General features: G+C 39.6%; 1 protein-coding gene across 1 annotated transcript in view; it reads right to left on the reverse strand.

The window, feature by feature from the left end:
* The window catches only part of MAP6 (microtubule associated protein 6), a 79,145-nt gene that overhangs the window by 5,194 nt on the left and 52,112 nt on the right, over positions 1 to 21,839 (reverse strand). Inside the window, 1 exon segment of the mRNA XM_020989539.2 lies at positions 7,388 to 7,601. Coding sequence (XP_020845198.1) covers positions 7,388 to 7,601 — 214 coding nt within the window.

Raw genomic sequence — 21,839 nt, forward strand, 5'->3', positions numbered from 1 at the left:
TCTCTCTCTCTCTCTCCCTCTCTCTCCCACCTTGGGACATTGGTTTTTAAAGTTAACTGTACATATTGGCCTCTGGCCCCCTGGTACTATCCATGGCCTTCTGCTCCCTCCACCCCCCTCCAAACTCCAAAGCAGACTCCATGGAAGTCTGTTAGTTTCTGTATCTGGTGAGCTCTAGGAGGAACTTCAAGGGACTGTATGCCTATAGTCATTTGGCCAAGTAGTGGCAGAGCCAAGGCATGACCTTGGTCTCCTGACTGAGTCAAGTGCTCTGCTCACTATCGAGATTAGCCTCTCTGAGGTTCCCCCATCTCTAGAGTAGGCCCTTCAGTATAATATACAATACCAGGATTCGACATTTTAGTTGTGAGGATCTGACAAACAGCTGTGGACAGTAAGCAAAAGCTTTTAGAGGCAAAATATTAAACCTGAAATCAGAAGAGCTGATTAAAATCCTGCAATAGTTATGTGACCATGGACAAGTTACTTAAAGCTTCCCTCAGCCTCAGTTTCCTTGTACATAAAATGTACATAATTGCAGATGCCTACCTCACAGGGACATTCCAAGGAAAAGATTTTGTGAATCTTAGATTCACCTGGAATGTGAGTTCTTATTTTGGCATATACTTTAAAAAAAAAAAAGAGCAAGAATACAACTGTCAATGAAGAGCCTATACAACATTAAACTCTAAATCTTCTCGCAGGTGGCTTTATTGTATGATCAGAAGACATGATGAAGTCCCCAGTCAGGCAACACGATTTGTACTCTCTATTTCATATGATGGTTATGAGAAAAATGCTTTGTAAGTGTAAAGTGTTATGGAAATGAGAGCAAATATGTAATCATTTTACATAATTGTAATTGGTATGTGTGTATATGTACATATATGTATATATAAATACAAATAAATAATATAGGGGTGTTGTTTGTGCTTTGTTTCAAAGAAGACCAATGACATTATTTGAGGTCAGCTGTTGCTAGGCCTCCTTCTTTCCCATTTTTCTCCCCATTCTCTCCTGTCCATATTTTTGATCTTTGGCTCCTCTATATGAATTTCATTATTTTTTTCTAGCTCTACAAAGTAATCTTTGGTAGTTTTATTGGTATGACACTAAGGAAGTTAATTTAGATAATACTGTCATTTTAAAAAATTATATGGGCCCAGTCTACCCATGAACTTGATTTGCACGTGAATTTAAGTGAGGCAGAGTTGTACAAAGTCATCAGCCTCACTTTTTCTTCCTGAGTCACTGAAGTCCAGTGGCAAGACAAAAGCCAAGATGACTGGTGATGGCCCAGGATGCCTGACCGAGCTTTAAGTGCTACACCTCAGATGAAGGAAAAGATCTTTAAAGTGAATGGAAGAAGACAGCGAGGAACACGATCACTGTCTTCAAATGTCTCAAGCCTCTGAAATGCTCTCCTGATGAAAAGGGATACAATTTATTCAGTGTGGCCCTTGGCGGCAGAACTAACCAAAGACAGAAAGTAACAGGGAGGTAGATTTTGCCTCCAATGAAGAAAAATTTCCCACCAATGAGAGTTATTCCATAATGGAGTCCTTTTCTCTTCTCTTTGATCTCTTTTGGATATAGGCATAGTAACTATGTTGAAGTTACAATTTAATAATCTTTGTGGCATAGTTCCAAATAGTTTTCCAGAGTGGCAGGGCCAATTCACAGATCCAGCACCAGTGCCTTAGAGTGCCTGCTTTTCCATGGCCCCTCTACATTTCATTGTCCTTTGTCACCTTTGCCGGTTTGATAGGTATAAGGTGGAAGCTCAGCTGCTTTGATTTGCCTTTCTTTAGTCGTTTGTGATTTGGAGTATATTTTCATATAGCTATTGATAGCTCGAATGTCTTCCCTTGAGAACTGCTTATTCACATTCTTTGGCCATTTATTGATTGGGGGAATGGCTATTATTTTTATAAATCTGAATCAGTTCATCATATATGTTAGAAATTACACCTTTATCACAGAAACTTGATGCAAAGGATTTTTTCCCTTTAGTTAACTGTTTGGCTTCTAATCTTAGCTGTATTTGCTTAATTTCTGTAAAAACTTTTAAATTTTCTGTAATAAAGATTGTCCATTTTATCTTCTGTGATCCTCATTATCCCTTGTCTAGTTATGAGCTCTTCCTCTATCTATAGATCTGGAAGCTAATTTCTTCTTTACTCATTTAATTTGTTTATAATTAAACACTTTACATCTAAGCTATATATCCATTTGGAGCTTATTTTGGTATATGGCATGAGAAGGTGGTTTCTACCCAGTTTCTGCAAGGCTGCTTCCAGTTTCCCCAGAAGTTTGCATTAAATAATAAATTGTTTTCCCAGTAGCTGGGGTCTTTGGGTCGAACTGCTATGTTTATCAAACTATTGTGTTTGTTTGCTTCCATAAGTTGTATAACTAATCTGTTTCTCTGATTGACCTTTCTATTTTTCGAACAGCACCCAACTGTTGTGATGATTACTACTTTGTAGTATAGCTTGAGATCTGCTATTGCTAGGCCTCCTTCTTTCCCACTTTTTCTCCCATTATTTCCAGTCCATATTTCTGACTTTCGGTTCTTCCATATGAATTTCATTATTTTTCCTAGCTTTACAAAGTAATCTTTGGCAGTCTTGTTGGCAAAACACTAAGGAAGTTAATTTAGGTAATACTGTCATTTAAAAAATCATATTGGCACAGTTTACCCACGAACAACTAACATTTCTCTAATTATTGAGGTCTATCTTTATTTCTGGAAAGAGTGTTTTGTAGTTTCATTCATATAGTTCCTGTGTGTGTCCTGATAGGATATACTACAGAGTATTGTATATATAATGCTATAAATACATTCTGTAGTTTTCAAAAAGGAATTTCTCTATCTCTTCCTGGTAGGTTTTGTTGGTAATGTAGACAAATACTGATAATTTATGTGGATTTGTTTTTTATTCGGCAACTCTGCTGAAGTTATTAATTAATTTGATTAATTATTAGTTGACTCTAGGATTCTCTAAGTGAATCATATCATCTACAAAAGTGAAACTTTGTTTCCTCTTTGAGTATATTACTACAGACAGCATTTCTAGTACTATATCTGATTGTAGTCATGACAATGACCATCCTTGCTTAAACCCTGGAAAGGATTTTGTCTGTCTATTTCCATCACATATAATGCTGATTCTAGGTTTTAGTTAGATACTACTTACCATATTAAGGAAAAGTCCATTTATTCCTATGTTTTCTAGTATTTTCAACAGAAACAGGTGTTATATCTTGGCAAAATATTTTTCTGCATCTATTGATACAATTATATGATTTTTATTGTTCTTGTAATTAACATGATTAATTATGTTTATAGTTTTACTTATAAGACAGATCTAATCTATGCTTTGTTCTCTCCTATGCCGCTGCCACCACTCTGGTGCAGGCCATCATCACCTCACATCAGGACTATTGCAATAGCCTCCCACCCTGATGGAATTCCCTACCTCGTCTCTCCTCACTCCCATTCAACTTCTGCTCAGCACAGGTCTGTGTCACTTCTTTTCCTCCCCCTCTCCTCCATCATTCAATAAACTTCAGTGGCTCCCTGTCACCTCAAGGATCAAACATACAATTCTGCCTGGCATTTAAAGCCCTTCATAATCTAGCCCTTTCTTGCCTTTCCAGTCTTCTTATCCCCTACTCTCCTCCATGTATTCTCTGATCCAATATTCATTGGCCTCTTTGCTGTTCCTCCTGATTCCATGTGGAAAGAGGCTTTCAACTATTACTTGCTTCATCCTTATTCTGTGTCCTTCATGAGGGCATATCTTTTGGAGGACCAAATATGAACTCCTACTTTTATTTCTCTATGTTACTGCATTTAAAGGTCTTACCCAGTCCTCCTTTCCCCCACCCCAATCTACCTCATTGTATTAATGAATATTAACTCATGAAGAAAGCAATATCAAAAGGAAGCTGTACTGTGTGGATATTGCACTGTAGCCAGAGTCACAAGGCTTGGTCCTATACTCTGTCTTCCTCATTTTACTCACTTCTTCTAAAAAGAAGTTATCTTGACACCAGTTCTAAGTTCTTGCTATCACCCTGGGTGCTGCCTGACCCTGGGGACTCAGATGTCTGCTTTTCTTGCTTTGAACGTAGTGCTGGAAGATACAACTCTTTCCAACACGAGATGATATCCTAATAAGCAATTTCCCCCAAGACAAAACCCAATTTATGACCCATATCTTTTACCAAAGACATACAACCTGCACCCTAGGAATGTTCCTTAGCTGCATTCTTTCCTTTTCTTGTCAGGGGTTGACATTCCTTCTACCCCCATCCCAGTCCCTTCCCTCAATTGCTTTTATCTTATTCTTCCACACCCCCTTTATTGAGAGACTAAAGCAATTCACTTTCACTTTTCTGTTCACGCAGGGACTGGGTATGGGTACATTTTCTGCCCTGTCTGTCTCTTAGCTCAGCAACTTCCCAGCTTGTTATCTTACCCTCAAAAGATATTGATTCACTTATGAAGGACCTGAGGGTTTAGTCCATAGAGTGTTAATTTAGCTCTCCTTTCCTTCTGTGCCTCTTGAAGTGTCTCTTAAGGCATTTTGTCCCTTGATAATATCTGTCCTTTATATATTACCCCATGAGTTCTTTTCTTTTTCTTTAAACAATAGCCACTAAACATGAGAAAACTGATTTCATTTCAAATGAAATCACTTTTTTTAATAATAGTATTTACCTTTGTTATGTTTCTCACTGAGTATGTTTATAAGTTGCTTATTCTGCTCACCTCTATGCTATTACTATTATTACTATTATTTTTATTTTTCCCTTCACGAATACCTCCAATGTCTTTTGCTGAAAGCCCACCATTTTTTCCTACTGGATAGTTGGGCTCAGCTTTGTGGGACACATTGCTGTGGACTATGTTGACCCTGACCTTCTTTGCTTTTTAGAAATACTATTTCATTCTCTCCTTTTATTTCTCACAACTACAGAGCAATTCTGGTTATTTGAATTGGTGTTCGCCTTTATAGCTAAAGGTCTTTTTTCTGGCTGCCTGTAAAATCTGTTGGTCATTTAGCCATTACATGCCTTGGAGTTTTTGTGCATGGAGTGTTTTCCTCCGGTATCAACATTTGTGTCAGTGGTACTCTGTCATCTTCATTCAATAGTTCTGCTCAGTTTTCTATTTTTTCTTGCCATATGATAGGTTTTGTGATTTGTCATATTTTTTTTCTGGGAGAACTATGATCCTTATGTTTCTTTGTGCCTATTGTCAGTCCCTTTGGCTTGAATAGAATTCATGTGTTCTCTTAAAACTGCTTTTCTTTTGCAAAACTGTCTCCTGCATTTTGTATTTTTCCGTCGCAAATGTGTCATTCTTTCAGAGTCTCTAATTCTGGGGAGACTCTCCACCAGGTCTTCTAACTTCTGTGCCTTGTTTTTAAAAAAATGTTCTACTTTGAGAGCTTGGATTTTTAATCTAATTTAATTCCTAATGCCTCTTTTAAAAGTTTTATGTATATTTTGAACCATTCTAGTGTTTCTTGTTATTTCATGACCTCTGGGGAGTTCAAAGAATTCTCTTTCTCCTTGAGGATTTTTGATTAATTTTCCTTTGCAGTGTAACATTTTCCCCATTGAATTCTGCCTCATTTTCTTTGTCTTTTTGAGCTACTCTGCTGGTTTATCTGCCTGTGAGTTAGGCCTGTGCTCAGGCTTCCTCCTCTTTTGGTCTTTCAGCCTTTCTCTTGTATTCTAGCTGCTTGTTTCTGCTCTCTTCCCTCACTCTTTGGCCTCTACCCTTTCTATTTCTTCATAGCTGGATGTCCTCAGCCTCCTAGTATTGGGATGTATGCCCAAGGCTTTGCCTAGAATGAACTTTGGGAGACCCAAGAGTGGCTCCCACTGCATGTCCATCTCCCTTTCTACAGTCACTGTTCTTTTCCCCTCTTGCTGGCTGTCCACTGACCACATCTTTACCATGACACTCCTCCTCACCTCCCAGTCATTCCCACATCCCTTTGACTAAGTGAGTAGTATTTGTGCCTGCCTTCTCTCGTAGAATGTTGTGAGGATAGTTCAGGCCAAGTCACTGATGTGGGATGCCTGGGCAGGGACCTTCTCAAATAACCCCCAAAGCACATGCCTACAAGAAAGCACAAGCTGGATACATACGAGAGGGCATTATGTGACCTTAAGTATTATGGTTGTCCAGTGTTATTTCATGAGGGTTTTTTTTTTACCTTGTGTAATATATTTTCTTACCTTGTAGATTCAGCACTAGTTAACAAACATGGTACTTGTCACATAATTCCTTTTTCTGAGGACTTCAGGTTTATGGAAAACAACTACTCCACCACTTTGCAATGTGGATTGTTTTAAAAGGATTCTTGTATGTCATGGTCTCCAGCCTTCTCCTCTTCACTCTGGTTGTCTTCTCTGGCTGAGCTCAGTTAGTTACTGTCCCTACCAAGATGTGTCATTTTATGATATGAAAAGAACAATGATACCTAGAGCATTATACTATCAACAGTGAGATATGGAATGCAATGCAAATGCAAACCTATGAAGAAATAGAAAGGTCAGGACTAGAAATCCCATTACAATGAAAATTTCTGTATAATGAAATGAAATCAATAGAGTTTGGGAGGAAAAATCTGTGTCCAGTGTTATTACAATCAGGGAACCAGGACAGTAGAATTGTGGAAAAGGAAATGATAACTGTGGCCAACAGCCCTAATGAAGGTGTCACCCTCTCTCCCCCTAGGCCAGAGAGTCTTATGTTGGACCTATACTATACTGGATCCTATACTGGGACTGTATTGACAGGAGCAAGGAGCAAGAGTGGCAGGTGAGAACTTGGTGCAGAGGAGCATGCAAGAGCAGAGCTCTTGGGAGTCTGATGAGCTGGGCACCATTCTTTGTGTGTCTAAATCTGTGTTCCCTTGAGGACAGAGAGAATCTATGTGGGGTCTCCTGCCAGCTGCCTGGGGTCTTCAGCCACACAGAGTATATGAAAGAGCTAGGAAGAGATTACTCTGTGTACTCTAGTACTTTGTGAGTACTAGATTTGGATTCAGGAGACCTGGGTTCAAATGTTGCCACAGATATTTCCTAGCTGTGTAATCAAAGGCAAGTCCCTTCACTTTCTCTTAACCACTGTGTCTGGGGGTAACAACACTTGTACTTTTTACCTCACGAGTTGTTTAGAAAGCACTCTGCAAATCTTAAAGTGCTAAATTAGTGCGAGCTACTACTATTATTTATGTTATAGCTGCATCTTTGGCAACACCTTTTGAGCCCTTCCCTATCCTTTAGGGTGGGAGAGGGTTCTTGTGCCCTGAGCTGTAGGAAAATGTCAGTGTGTTTCTCCATGTTGGCTTCAACTCACCTTAGATGATTCCTTGAAAGGTTCACTATAGAGGCTGCGGATTCTTCTGCGATCAATGACTTTATTCTCTGCTGGTGTGGGCTTGTTTGGCTCACCCTTGAACTGGGCACTATAGCTGGTTTCGTGAACCATCTTGTCCTCTGGGGGCTTGTACTGGGACTTGGCTCGGATAGGTTTCACAGGCTTAATATCCGTCCACGCTCTGAATTCATTTCTGAAAATCAAAAAACACACAAAGACATGAAATATATTTGTGGCTAGACATCTGGAGAGCAAAGCAAAGCAAAGAGTACTTAGAATCATTGACTATTGGAGGAGGATGGGCCTTAGAAGACATTTTAGTCAACCTCTGTTTCATGCATGAATCCTTTCTACAATATCCTTGGTGGGTGGCCATTCATTCTCTGCTTTGATACTTCCTATGACAGATCATAACTACTTCATGTGGCAGTCTATGCTATTGTTCAGCAGGTTTAATTGTTAGGGTGTTCTTCCTCATATTGGGCCAAAATGCACCTTCCTAACAGTTGTCACTTTGGTCTCTGGTTCTTCCCACTAGGGCCACATAGAAGCCTAATTGCTCTTCCTCATGGTAGATCTTCACATGCTTGAAGAGAGTGATAATGCCTCCCATAAGTCTTTCCCTCTTCCAGGCTAATATTCCCAGTTCCTTCCACCAATCCTACTCCAGCATGATTTTTAAGTCCCTTCCTCATCTTGGTAACCCTCCTCTGAAAGTGTTCTAGCTTCTCAATGTCCTTCCTTCCTTCCTTCCTTCCTTCCTTCCTTCCTTCCTTCCTTCCTTCCTTCCTTCCTTCCTTCTTTCCTTTCTTTCTTCCTTCTTTCCTAAAATATTTATTTCTGGTTACATTCTGGTTACATCCCTCCCAAAGACGCACTAGAGAATGCCAACATTTGACACAGATATACAAGTGCAACTATACAATACATAGTTCATGGTACCCTTCTAAACAGCATCCGCTGCAGCCTGCTGCATTCATGCACTCAACCAACAAGCGTTTGTTAAGTGCTTACTGTGTGCCAGGAACTGTGCTAAATGCTGGGAATCCTTACTAGATGTGTGACTTTTGGCAAGTCCCTTAATGGCTCTTAGCCCCAGTTTTCTCATCTGTAAAAATGGGGATAATAATAGCACTGACTTCATGGGGTTGTGAGGATCAAATGAAATAACATATATAAAGTGCTTTGCAAACCTCAAAGTTATATATGTGTGTGTATATATATATGTATATATGTTTATAGCTATGACTTTTATATAATGTTTTACAATTTACAGAGCGCTTTCCTCACAACAACCTCATGCTATGGGTACTACAGGTAGCATTTATCTCCATTTAAAAATGAGCAAACTGAGGCTGGGGTTCCAGAGGTTAAATGACTTGAGTCAAGTCACACACGTGCACACAGGTGCATGGCTTTTCTCACTGCACTGTGCTTGGAGTGCACAGTAAATATTACTTCAGTTGGAGGAAGTCTTGCATACATAGTTCAGTCCACAAGCATCTATATGCCCAGCACTGTACTGAGCCAACCACAAAAGCCACAGAATGTCTGGCCATAGAAGGACTCTTAGAACAAAGAACATAGGACGTCAGAGTCAGGAGGGGCTTTAGAAACTCAAATTCCATTTGACAGAGTAGTAAACTGAGGCCCAGGAAGTGACATATACATGTACTGCTGACAGCAGATCAGTAACATTGCTTCTGTTTAGGGCTATAGATGTTTTGATGACAATCATTAAATCTATTACAATCCTAAACAGCCAGGACAAGGGGGCCCCTATCCCAAGTCTCCAAGTTTCAGTCATCAGCAGTGAGTAAGCAAATAATTTTCTCCCTTGACAACTCTTTTATACTCCTCCCCTCCACCATCCAGAGCCTTCTGAGCTTGTATTGATCTGATCAGCCACACCCAGTCACACCATACATTGACTCTGACACCACGATGTCATTCTGGTCCTCTTCAAGCATGAAGGATAAACAACAACAACTCTAATGCTGGCCCCAAACTGGACAGCTCTCTGACCCCATGGGACATACCTTAGGCCATCTTGTCTCTGAGTGTTGCCTTCCTTCCCTTTCTTTGCCTATTGAATTCCTCACTGTCCTTCAGTGCTCAATGTCAATACTGCCTCAATTCAATTGACTTCAACTCAACTGGACATTCATTAAATAACTTCTATGTGCAAGACCCTCTTCTGGTGCTAAGCACCACTCTAGACCTTCCTGATCAAACCCAAAGGTCACAGGTTCAAAGATTTAGAGATGAGCTACAGAAGCCAACCTTTCCATTTTAGAGAATAGAAGGCTGAGGCTGAGGTTAAGACACTTGCCCAGGGTCGTATAGTGAGGAAGCAGCAGAATTGGGTCTGGAATCCAGGTTTTTCTGATAAGACCAGCATCCCATTCACCACACTACCTCTGGCTAAGAATGTTCCTCCTTGCCTGGTACTTTGTTTCCACCTTTCTTATGTGCTCACCTATTAATATGTATGACAGATAACTGTTGGATTATCTAAAACGTGAGCTCTATAATGACAGAGAAATGCTTTGTCTCCAGTTTGCATCTCTCCCACCAATGCTTTGCACTGAACCGTTACTGATGGCTGTAGTCCACTCAGTGGTATCACAACACGGCTCATCTGGAAATGGGACCAGCTACATCGATAAAGCCCAAACAAAGAGGTGACAAGATCACAAGGAGGGCAAAATTGAAGGAGGGGATCCTCTTTGGCAGTCCAGAGGAGAGCTAGCTATGGAGGAAAGAACCCTGCTCTTAAGAGAGAATCATTCTTCACCTTTTCCCTTGCCCCTCTTCCAGAGGGGAGCCCCCCTTTTTGAAATTTGGGGCTGGCTAGCTTACTCTTTAAAGGCCAGCAGGGATGTGGCTGATCCTTTAGTCATCCAAGATGACTATAATAGCACGGTAGTCAGAAAGCACCTAAATTTGAATCCTGTCTCAGACACTGGCTTGCTGTGTGATGTTGGGAAGTCACTTTTGTCTCTCTGAATCTGTTACTTCATCTGTAAAATAGGGATAACAATAGCACCTACCTCACAGGGTAATTGTGAAGATCAAATAAGATATTTTATATGAAATGGTTTGCAAACCTTAGAACATTATTTAAACGTTAGCTATTAGTATCCAATGAATAGCTCCCATATAATTCTAGCAAGTATGAATGAGGAAATTATTCATATACCCTAAAAGGCTTACCTTAAAGGGTTATTTTCCACTTCTATGGGCCATTCACAGCTTTAATAATATACAATATACAAATATATGTAATATATAATATATACAAATATATAATAATACAATAATATGCAATATACAAAAAAGTCACTTGGGATGTGAGTCCTTCTAAGTTTCAGTTCTTTGTTGTCGTTGTTCAGTTGTTTCAGTCGTGTCCAACTCTTTGTGACCTCATTTGGGGTTTTCTTGGCAAAGATAGTAAAGTGGTTTGCCATTTCCTTCTCCAGCTCATTTGACAGATGAGGAAACTGGGGCAAGCAGGGTAAAGTGACCTACCTAGGGTCACAAAGCTAGTAAGTGTTTGAGGCTGAATTGAACTCAGGTCCTCTTGACTCCAGGCCCAGCACTCTATCCACTGTACCGCCTCACTGCCAAAAAGGACAGCTATAGAATCACACAGTCTTAGAGCTGAAGGGATCTTAAGGGTCATATAATACAATTCATACTTCACTCCACAAGCTACTTATTTTCCACGTCTGTCTTCTGAAATTTTGCTTTCAATCACGAGCAGTGATACCCTCTGTCCCTGACATCTTCAGTTTCTCGCCTGTGACTTCAAAATCCTTAGTGCTGGAGTCTCGTTGATTGCAATATAAATTAATTGAGATAGAGGAGCTAATAAATCAGCAAGGATCAGCTTGTTACCTGCTACTATCAAACAAAGATGGAACAGCCAGGTGGCGCAGTGGACAGAGCAACGGTCCTGGAGTCAGAAGGACCTGAGTTCAAACCTGCCCTCAGACACTTGACGTTTACTAGCTGTGTGACCGTGGGCAAGTCACTTAACCCCATTGCCTAGCCAAAAACAAACAAATAAAAGACAAAAACAAAAGCCCCAAACAAACAAAGATAACAAAGTGTACCCTGGCTAGCTGAGTAGTCAAGTATCATTCATCATTTTGCTCGCCCCAGAACCAACAGAACCTTTCTGAGAGGGAAGATTATTCCAGCTTCGACTGCAAGTTTCACTTAGGCATCTGAGGGCATCCTTAATGAAGGAGGGCATTACATCCAGAGCTGAATAGGGCCCTATGTGCATAATCACAATAAGAAAGCTGATTTTGATTAAAGGCCAAAGGTACCACTTAATAGCTCATTTATTATTATATATTTAAAACGTGTGAGTAGCTAACATTGATATCACTTTGCCATGTGCAAAATCCTTCACATATATTCTCTTATTTCATCTTCACATTTAGCTTTGTGAGGCATATATGCTGCAAATACTATTCTCCCCATTTTATAGATGAGGAAAATTAGACTCATTGTGATTAAGGGACTTGCCCAAGCTCATATCATTATTAGAGCAACAAGAGGGTGGGGAGGAGGGAGAAATGAATGGAAAATGTGAATTGCTATCATGATGATATGTTGTTTTCCCTGAAATTAAGGGAGAGGAGAGGGGTAACAAGGTGGCACAGTGGATACAATGCCAGGCCTAAAGTCAAGAAGACTGATCTTCCTGAGTTCAAATCTGTCCTCAGACACTTACTAGCTGTGTGACCCTAGGCAAGTCACTTTACCCTATTTGCATCAGTTTCCTCATCTGTAAAATAAGCAGGAGAAGGAAATGGCAAACTACTTCAGTATCTTTGCCAAGAAAATCCCAAATGGTGTCATGAAGAATCAGACATGAATGAAACAACTGAACAACAACAAAAAGGGGAGAGTGAAGCAATAGTAGGTGCTTCAAAGGGAAATAGAAGTATTTTAAAGAAGTATTTTAAAAAAAACAACAAAAAAGAAAAGAAACAAAAAGGTAGTAAAGATTATGTTTAATTATAGGATTTTTATTTTTGAACCATGGTTTTAAATACAGGATTGATTGGTTCTTTATCAGGGATGAAACAAAGACCAGTAGAAATGTATTTGCTTGGAGTCTTTTAAGTTGAATCCAAAAGGCCTTAGACTGAAAAAAAAACCAAAGGGATTGCTCATGCACCAAACTAGATGCCATAATGCAGGAGTCCTTAACCTGGGGTCTGTGCACCTGTTTAAGTTTTTTTTCATAACTGTCTTTTAATATAATTGATTTCCTTTGTAATCTTATGTATTTTATTTTGTGCATTTAAAACTACTATTCTGAGAAGAGGTCCATAGGTTTCACCATGCCACACAAAAAAATTTAAGAATTCATGCCATAGAGTGTAGCTATAATGTAGATTTTTCACAGGACACGGAATCCAAGAAAGGAACCAGCAATACAAATGATGGTTTTATATGACATTAGAGAATGTGTAAAGTATAGCCAACAAGCAAGATAAACTATTATTGTAAATCCTAAGGTGAGGAGACATATTTGAAATCCTTGTTCTAACCATCACTATGGTTGGGAAGAAAAGGATATATAAAAGAAGATGGTGGTGGTGAAGCAGCATTGGGAAAAGAAAAAAGAAATAAATATACAGTAATCCTTTCCACATAGCGAAGGCTAGTGGCATGGTGCTCCCACGATCTGGAAAATCCATGTAAAATTTTTTGGCCCTTCCTTTGTACCAGAGAAGAAGTCTGAATTATTATGGTATTCAAAGATAAATATGTTGATATTACATAATACTATATACATACATACATACATACATACATACATATATATATGTGTATATATATATGTGTGTGTGTGTATATATATATATATATATATATATATATATATATATATATATGTTACGCATTTCTGAGTTTCTACACTTTTCCTGTGTTGTCTGCAGGCTTTCACGTGTCACCTGCAGCTTCTGCAAGACTCCCTCAAAATTTCCAATTTAGTTTCTTATGCCGACCCACAATATTTCAAAACTGTGATGGGGAAGGTCATGATGTGGAAAGGATAACTGTATACTGCTTTGTGGAAATCTGTAATGGAGAAGAGGAAAGGGGAGCATATTCTGACATCCCCCAAACAGAATTCCTCTTTCCCTCCGAATCCACCTTTCTATCAAACTTTCGTATTTCTGTCAAGGGTACCGCCACTCTTCCAGTTTCTCAGGTTCATATCCCTGACTTTAATCTTCAACTTTTCACTTGCCCTCATCTCACATAACCTATCAGTTGCCAGATCTTACCACTTCATGTTTTACAATATCTCTCTATTACCTTTCCATTCTCACAGTTCCCACCTTAGTTCAGGCCCTCATCACCTCTCATCTGGAATATTACAATAATCTACCCATTGGTTTTCATGCCTATAAGCTCTTTTGGTTGGTATTTTAAAAAATTTTAATCAGCAAAAAATTTCCTCTTTCTCCCGCCTTCCTCCCCAAACTCCCTATTGAGCTAGAAAAAACAAAATTTCTGTTACAAATGTATAGTCAAGCAAAACAAATTTCCACATTAGCCATATTTTTAAAAATCTCATCTTGCACTCTGAGTCCTTCATCTCTTAATCAGGTGGATGGCATGTTTCATCATGAGTCATGGTTCTGCTTGCTTCACTCTACATCAGATCTTTTAAAAAATAATTTCTTATTGATCTCTTATGCTTTTTACATCACCATAGTGATGTACCTCAATGTCCTTCCTATTCCCCTTCTAGGGAGCCCATAAAACAAATAGTATTTTTAAGACTAAAAAAAGATGAAAAAAATCAGCATACTGATCAATACATTGAAAAAGTCTGAAAATATTTGCAAGGTGCAACACTTGTGGACCTCCCACCTCTTCAAAAGGGTGGGTTGAAAGTGTCTTCTAATGTCTCTTTTTTTGAGACATGCTTCTTCCTTTATAATTTTGCTACATTTACTTTTGATTGACTGTGTGTGTGCATTCTTTCCATTTATATTATTGTAGTCACTGAGTATTTTATTTTATTAGTCCTGCTCACTTCACTCTGTGTCCGTTCATGTAGATCTCTCTATGCTTCTTTGTATTCATCACATTCATCATTTCTTAAAGTTCCATAATATTCCACTATATTCATGTATGACAATTTATTTAGCCATTACCCAATTGACGGGCATCCACTTTGTTTCTAATTCTTTGTTATCACAAAAACTGTGGTTATATTTTGGCATACATGGAGATTTTATTCTTATCAAGGCCTTCTTGGGAAATAACTCCAGTAATCAAATCTCTGGGTCAAAGGGTATGGACATTTTAGTCATTTTATTTGCATAATTATAAACTGTTTTCCAAAACTGCAAACCACTTCACAGTTCCACTAAGAATGCAACATTGTGCCCATCTTCCCATACCTTCTCCAACATTGACTGTTCCCATCTTTTTTTTCATCTTTTCCAATTTTCAGTGCGTGAGGTGAAACCTCAGGGTTTTTTTTTGAAATAGTGATTTAGAGCATTCTTTCATGTGGTTGGTAATAGTTTGCCATTCCTCTTTTGAGAACTCTTTGTTCATATCCTTGGACCACTCATCTATTGGAAAATGGCTTTCCACTTGCATAATTAACTATGTGAGATAATTTTCCTCAACCTTTTCATCCCTTTCTCTCCCTATCATATTCCTCTTCCTTTCCTTTCCCATTCTTCTTTTAAGATCACTAAGATATAACAGGCCTGTCTAATTTAGATTCTTTCTATGATCCCTGATGATGGTAGGGTTCAGAGGAGACACACGCATCATCTCCCCATACTAGAATTATGTAGTTTATACTGGTTTAGTCTCTTAGGTTTGTTCACAAACATCCACCTTTTTATTAAACAGTTCCTGTTTGCACTTCAGAGTTTCTGTGCAGCTCTAGTCAGCATGTTTGGAAGTTCTCTATTTCATTAAAGATCTATTTTTTTTCCTCCTGCAGGATTATACTCAGTTTTGCTAGATAAGTCATTCTTGGTTGTAAGTCCATATTCTGTGCCTTCTGGAATATTGTATTCCAAGTTCTCTACTTCTTTATAGCAGTGGCTGCCAAATCTTGTGTGAGCTTGATTGTAGCTCCTATTTGAAGTTTTGCTTTCTGGCTGCTTGTACTGTTTTCTTCTTTGACTTAGAAAATCTGTATTTTATCCATAATGATCCAAGGAGTTTTTATTTTCAAGTTTCTTTCAGTAGGTGACCAATGATTCTTTTTTTTTTTTGGCTAGGCAATGGGGTTAAGTGACTTGCCCACTGTCAGACAGCTAGTAAGTGTCTGAGGCCACATTTGAACTCAGGTCCTCCTGACTGCAGGGCTGGTGCTCTATCCACTGTGCCACCTAGCTGCCCCTCAATGATTCTTTTTATTTCTACTTTGCCCTCTAGTTCTAAGAGATCTGGGTAGGTTTTTTAAATGCTTGAAGTACTGTGTCTAGGTCTATTTTTTTGAGGGGGGGAGTGTCATATCTTAGTTGATCCAATGATTCTTAGGTTATCTCTCCTCAATCTGTTTTTGCTGTGAGATGCCACACATTTTCTTCTGATTTTCTTTTGGTCTTTTGACTTTGTTTCACTATTTCTTCATGTCTCATAGAGTCACTGGCTTTTATTTGGTCCATGTCAGGTATTTTTTTGCTTGGGCAAAGTTTTGTATTTCTTGTGCCAAGATGTTAATTCCCTTTCAAATTCTTTCTTTTGTAGCTCTCATTTCTCTTCTTTTTTTCCTCTAGTGATTTCATTTTTATTAATAAATAAGTCTTTAGCTACTTAACTTCATCTCTTCTAGGAATTCTCATTGAATTTGTGCCCAATTTGTGTTTTCCTTTGAGTCTTTGCTTGTAAATGTTTTGGAGACATTCTCTTCCTCTGGGTCTGTATCTTGAGAGTCCCAGTCACTGTTAAGAACTTCTAATGATGAGATCCTATTTTGTTTGCTCACTCTTCCAGCCTGCTTCCTGATTTCACATACCATGTAACAGTCTGGTATAATCTTGGAGGGAACGTCTGGTCCTGCTGCTTCTTTCTTGGGGTATTGAGTGTTGTGGTATTGCAGGATCCTAGAGACCACTCAAACTAGGGAATTGAAAGGAGTCTGATCTAGGGAAGAATCTAATCATAGCCCTCCTGGCCTGAGATCTGCAAGTTCCTGACCTGTCTGGAGTCTGAGTGATACACCTATGGGATTGCTCCATTTGGAGTTCCAGTAGACTGTTGCTGGACACAGGCATTATCAGCCGGATGGAAAGCTCTTCTGGTTCAGAAAAACAGAATGGTAGGCTTCCATTTATACCAGGATTCCTGACCTCGTTATTCCATTGCAGGCTTTATACTGGGTTGGAAACTGTAAATGAGAACCCGCTGCACTCCTGTGGTCTGAGCCACATAGCTGTTGCTTGCTTCTGAACTTGCTCCTTGCTCAGTAAACAGCCTATGGCCCATGACCATTTTTTACCCTGGAACACCATCCCCAGGTATAGGACCCCTCCTTGGTCCACCTTGAATCTATGACCTGGAACTGGGAGGGGAACAACAGAGTTGCCAGTTGGCATCTGCTCCCACACCCTACACATGTTCAGGCTCCTCTAGGTTGGATTAGAGACCTCTTTTTGCTTTAGTAGCCTCTTCCTAATCTAGAGGGTTCTATGTGGCATATTCCTGGCTAGACCCCCACCCCATTGTCTATAAACTCTATCTCCCTGGGCTAGAAAAAATGAGTCACTATGATTTTTTTTTGTATTTGCTAATTAGGATTTTTATTGTTGTTGCTGACAACAATACTAATTGGGATTTGGTCTAGTGCATTTTCTAGATCTGAGCTCTTTGTGCTTCATTTTGTTACTCTGCTGTTTTGGCTCTGCCTTCTTTGGCATTTAAAACCTTTCACAACCTGGCCCCAACCAATACCCTTTCAGCCCCACCTGACACTATTCCTCTACTCTCTTTCCCATACTCTATGGTCTGGCCAAGCTGGCCTTCTCTCTTTTCCTCATATACTCCATCTCCTCTTTTAGTACCCAGTGGGCATTCCTTCCTCACCTTGGCCTCAGAGAATTTCTCATTCCTTCATGATTTAGTTGAAGGATGACCTTCTCCAGGAAGCCTTTCTTGATCTCAGCTGCTGATGACCTCTGGCCACATCTTGTACTTAAGTCTGTTGTATTAATTTTATATATTTTTGCATATATACATATATACAAATATATACATTCATATATGCATATATATCATAGTATTATAGCTTCCTAATACTATTATATTTACAGATATCTATGTTTTATAATACTTACATATGTACATGTTGTCTCTCCTGATGAAATGTAAGCTCCTTCTGAGTAGACCCATAGAATCATAGATGTAGGGCTGAGTAGAGATTTTTTCATTTTTTGTTTTGTATCCCCAGCGCTGAGTATAGTGCCTGGCACATAACCAGAGCTTAATAAATGGCATGTTTATTGATTGATAAGCATCCTAGATTTCAGGAAAACAGATTTCAACTTGTTTTGAGCAGAGGTTTTTAACCCCTTTTGTGTCATAGACTTCTTTGGCAATCTGGGGAAGCCTATGTTCCCCTTTTCAGAATGATATTCTAAAATGCATAAAATAAAATGCATGGGATTTATGTTGAAATACAAATACAAAAATGTATAAAATACACATTCACAGACCCCAGGTTAAGAACTTCTGGCATAGAGAAAGGATAGGTAGGATTCCATGACTCCCAAGAATAAAATTTTGAAGACTCAAAGAGAAAGAATGTCAAAGACGAGGAAAAGTGGGAGTTGTCAAATGAGATGGGTGTGTAATTCACTGACTGACTTAGATTTGAGAGGCATGCAGAAGAAGGGAGGAAAATTGGTAATGACTAGAAAAACATGATGGATGTTAAAAGAATAGTGACAGTTCAGAATGAGCTGAGGTTGATAAGGAAAGCCATGGACAATAAAAAGGGTGGTTGGGGTTTTTTTTTAAGCCATATTAGGGAAAAGAGGAAGAAAGGAGTTAAATTTAGACCAAAGAAGGAACATTACTGGTGCTGGAAGTTAATGGGAATGTGATAATGGAGGACTGAGATAAGACATTCTAGCCCACTTCATAATTTTCTTCTCTTTATTCTCTTCTTGTTTTTTTAATATTAATATAATATTAAGAAAAATGATCTTCAGATTGGGAAGGCTAGAAGAAAAGTGGCTAATGGGGAGCCGATTCTCAAGATAATTCAGGAGTTAATAAGAAAGTACCTAGCTATTCTTGATGAACAGAAGTCTCCAGACCTGGATAAACTACAAGCTTGGGTACTAAGAGAATTGGCAGATGTGATTGCTGAGCAACTGGCCGTGATCTTTAAAAGATGGTGGAGAACTCAAGAGCTACATAAGACTGGAGAAGGGCCATTGGGCTCAGTCAGTCAGGAAGCACTTATTAAGCCCCTACTACATGCCTGGAACTGCACTAAGCACTGGGGATACACAGAAGTGCAAAAAGAGTCTCTCTTATCAAGTATGAACAGCTAAGAGGCACAGTGGATACAGCACTAGGCCTAGAGTTGGGAAGACCTGAGTTCTAATCTGGCCTTAGATACTTACTAGCTGTGTGACCCTGGACAAGTCACCTCACCCTGTTTGCCTTAGTTTCTTCATCTGTAAAATAAGCTGGAGAAGGAAATGGCAAACCATCTCAGTATCTTTGCCAAGAAAACCACAAATAGGATCAGAAAGAGAAAGACACTACTGAAAAACAACAGTCCTCAAGTTGTTCACAATCAAATGGTGGAGACAAGCAGCAGAAAACTACGAACAAACAAGCTTTATGCAGGATAAATTGGAAATAATCCATAGAGGGACAGCATTAGAATTTAGGGAGACTGGGATGGGCTTCCTGTATAAGAGGGATTTTAACTAATTAATTAAATTAATTAATGGGACTTGAAGAAAGCTAGTCTTGATTTTCAAAAAAGAGGACAAAGTAAGGTCTGTAAACCATAGGACTTTCAATGTGCTTAATTTCAAGAGTCAGTCTTCTAATACATCTCAGTCATACCTTTCACAGGTCTTAATTTTACCATTTGAATTTTGATGGCACCGTGGATGGGATGCTTCGGTAGCTAATCCTGTGCTCAGTAATAAGAGGTTGGCAGGCTCTGTGGAGCTCATTCTTTTGGTCTGTCTGGGAGCTATGGGAGTGGCTGAGCATAGGGAACCACTGAGCACTTTTGAACAGGACAGTGACATAGTCTAACTCATATTTTAAGAATATTAATTTGGCAGATGTGTGAAGGATAGATTGGAGAAGGGAAAAATTAGAAACATGAAGACCAGTTAGCATTGCAGTAGTACAGGCAAGAGATGATAAGGGCTTGAATTGAATTGGATTGGAGACCGGGGTGAAGAAGAAAGAATCAAAGATGACTCTGAGATTGTGAGTCAGGGCGACTGAACTGGATGGCAGTTCCCTTCAACAGAAGGAGGGAGTGAAGACTAGAGAACGAGTGGGTTTGGGGGAAGAATATGTTAAGTTTGGAAACAGGAATTCACGACTCACTTCCCCAACAAGTTAGCTGACTGAACACATAAAACAAACACAGCAAGAAATGGGAAGGAAATCCCAGGTGGCTGGTAGGTGGTTAGAGTATTGAACAATGGAAACAGAGTTCAAATCCAGTCTCAGACACTTACTTATTAGCTGTCTGGCCCTTAGCAAGTCACTTAACCTACATCTGCCTCAGTTTCCTTATCTGTAAAAGGGGGAAAATAATAGCACCTACCTCCCAGAGGTGCTGTGAGAGTCAAATGAAATAATGTTAGTAAAAGTGCTAGCACAATGCTTGGCATTCAATAAATGTTAGCTATCATTATCATTATTACTAAGCTACTGAAAGCTTCTCTGAGCTTTACCTGATCATTTATTACTGAATTCTCCTAGACACACACTGCAAACTGCACAAAGCGTGGCTGACCTGCCAATTATACACATATAATGCAGAGGATCCTCCCCCTCTCCCTGCCCCCGCCACGCTCCTCCCCAACCACTGGGTATGTTTAGGTAAGAACATGCTGCCATGGAGCCTGGAAGAAGCTGAACTGAGCAGCTGAGCTCTCCTGGCTACTTCTGGTGGGCCGTGCGTGTTTTGGCTCAACACTGAAGGACTTGGTGGTTTGGGATAATGCAACTATCCACCCAGGTCAATACAATAGAAGTTTTGGGTTAATGTTTCATGGTTTGTCAGTGTGTATTTATGAGTCTTTTGTGCACTAAGCATTCCTTTTGCGAGGACCAAATAAATAGCCATCTCATATCTGTTCTATACTCTACACAGAAACTCTAGCTGTGAGCCATACCTAAGCTTTAAGTGATTTCTCCCAGGGTTCTGGGGTTGGGACGTGAACACCCAGAGACAATAAGAAAGCATGATTCCTCTCTTTAGAGGCTAGGCTCTCCTGGGACAAACCAGTTTGAGTGTGATCCTGGAGCTGGGCCCTCTTAGTGTTTCATAAACCTTCAAGTGCAATAGATATTTGAGTTGCTTTTATTACTGTAGTTTCTGCTCACAGATGGGCAGCTAGGTGGTACAGTGAGTAGATAGAGCGCTGGCCTTGGAGTCAGGAAGACCTGAGTTCAAATCCAGTCTCAGACACTTACTAACTGTGTGACCCTGGCACCCTGTCTGACTCAGTTCCTCATCTGTAAGATGAGTTAGAGAAGGAAATGGCAAACCACTCCAGTATCTCTGCCAAGAAAACGCCAAATGTGGTCATGGAGAGTTAGACATGATTGCACTGACTCCACAAGTGGGAGAAAGTATGCTGAGTCCTCTTGGCCTGTCATTACACCTCAGTGCTGAATGCAGTGTAGACCTAGGTGAAACCATTCTGCCCTAAACCATATGAGGGTGGTTTCTCTCCAGCTCTTCTCCGGTTCCTGGTCCAGCCTGGGTTCCTACCTGCCACCCTTCACGTTATCACTGTCAGGCCTGTGTGCTTTCCAACATAGGAATCAAAGAAAAGGCCACAAAGGCACCAAGGTCTTTAGGCCTTAACCACAGAAATGGAGAAGGAAGATTTGAGAACTTTTTCTTGGTGCACGAGTAACAAACGTTTTCTGAAAAAGTAGACTTCACCAAACATCCACAGAAAGCACTAACTGCTGATACAGAGATGTTCTGGCTGTCTTTAGACTCTACTCTGACGTTACGAACCGTGCAGATGGTCCCATAGGAATAACACCACCTACCTGCATGTGATATGGCTCCCACAGCTTGGAAAAGGGCAACAACAAATTGCCTTTTAATATATTTTAATATGACAGAGAAAAAAGTACGTGTGTATGTGTGTGTGTTTGAGAGAGAGAAAGACAGAGAGAGAGGAAGTCTTTTTTA

This window comes from Phascolarctos cinereus, unplaced genomic scaffold (assembly GCF_003287225.1).
Source record: "Phascolarctos cinereus isolate Bilbo 61053 unplaced genomic scaffold, phaCin_HiC Scaffold_726;HRSCAF=1367, whole genome shotgun sequence".
In the NCBI taxonomy this organism is placed as follows: domain Eukaryota; kingdom Metazoa; phylum Chordata; class Mammalia; order Diprotodontia; family Phascolarctidae; genus Phascolarctos; species Phascolarctos cinereus.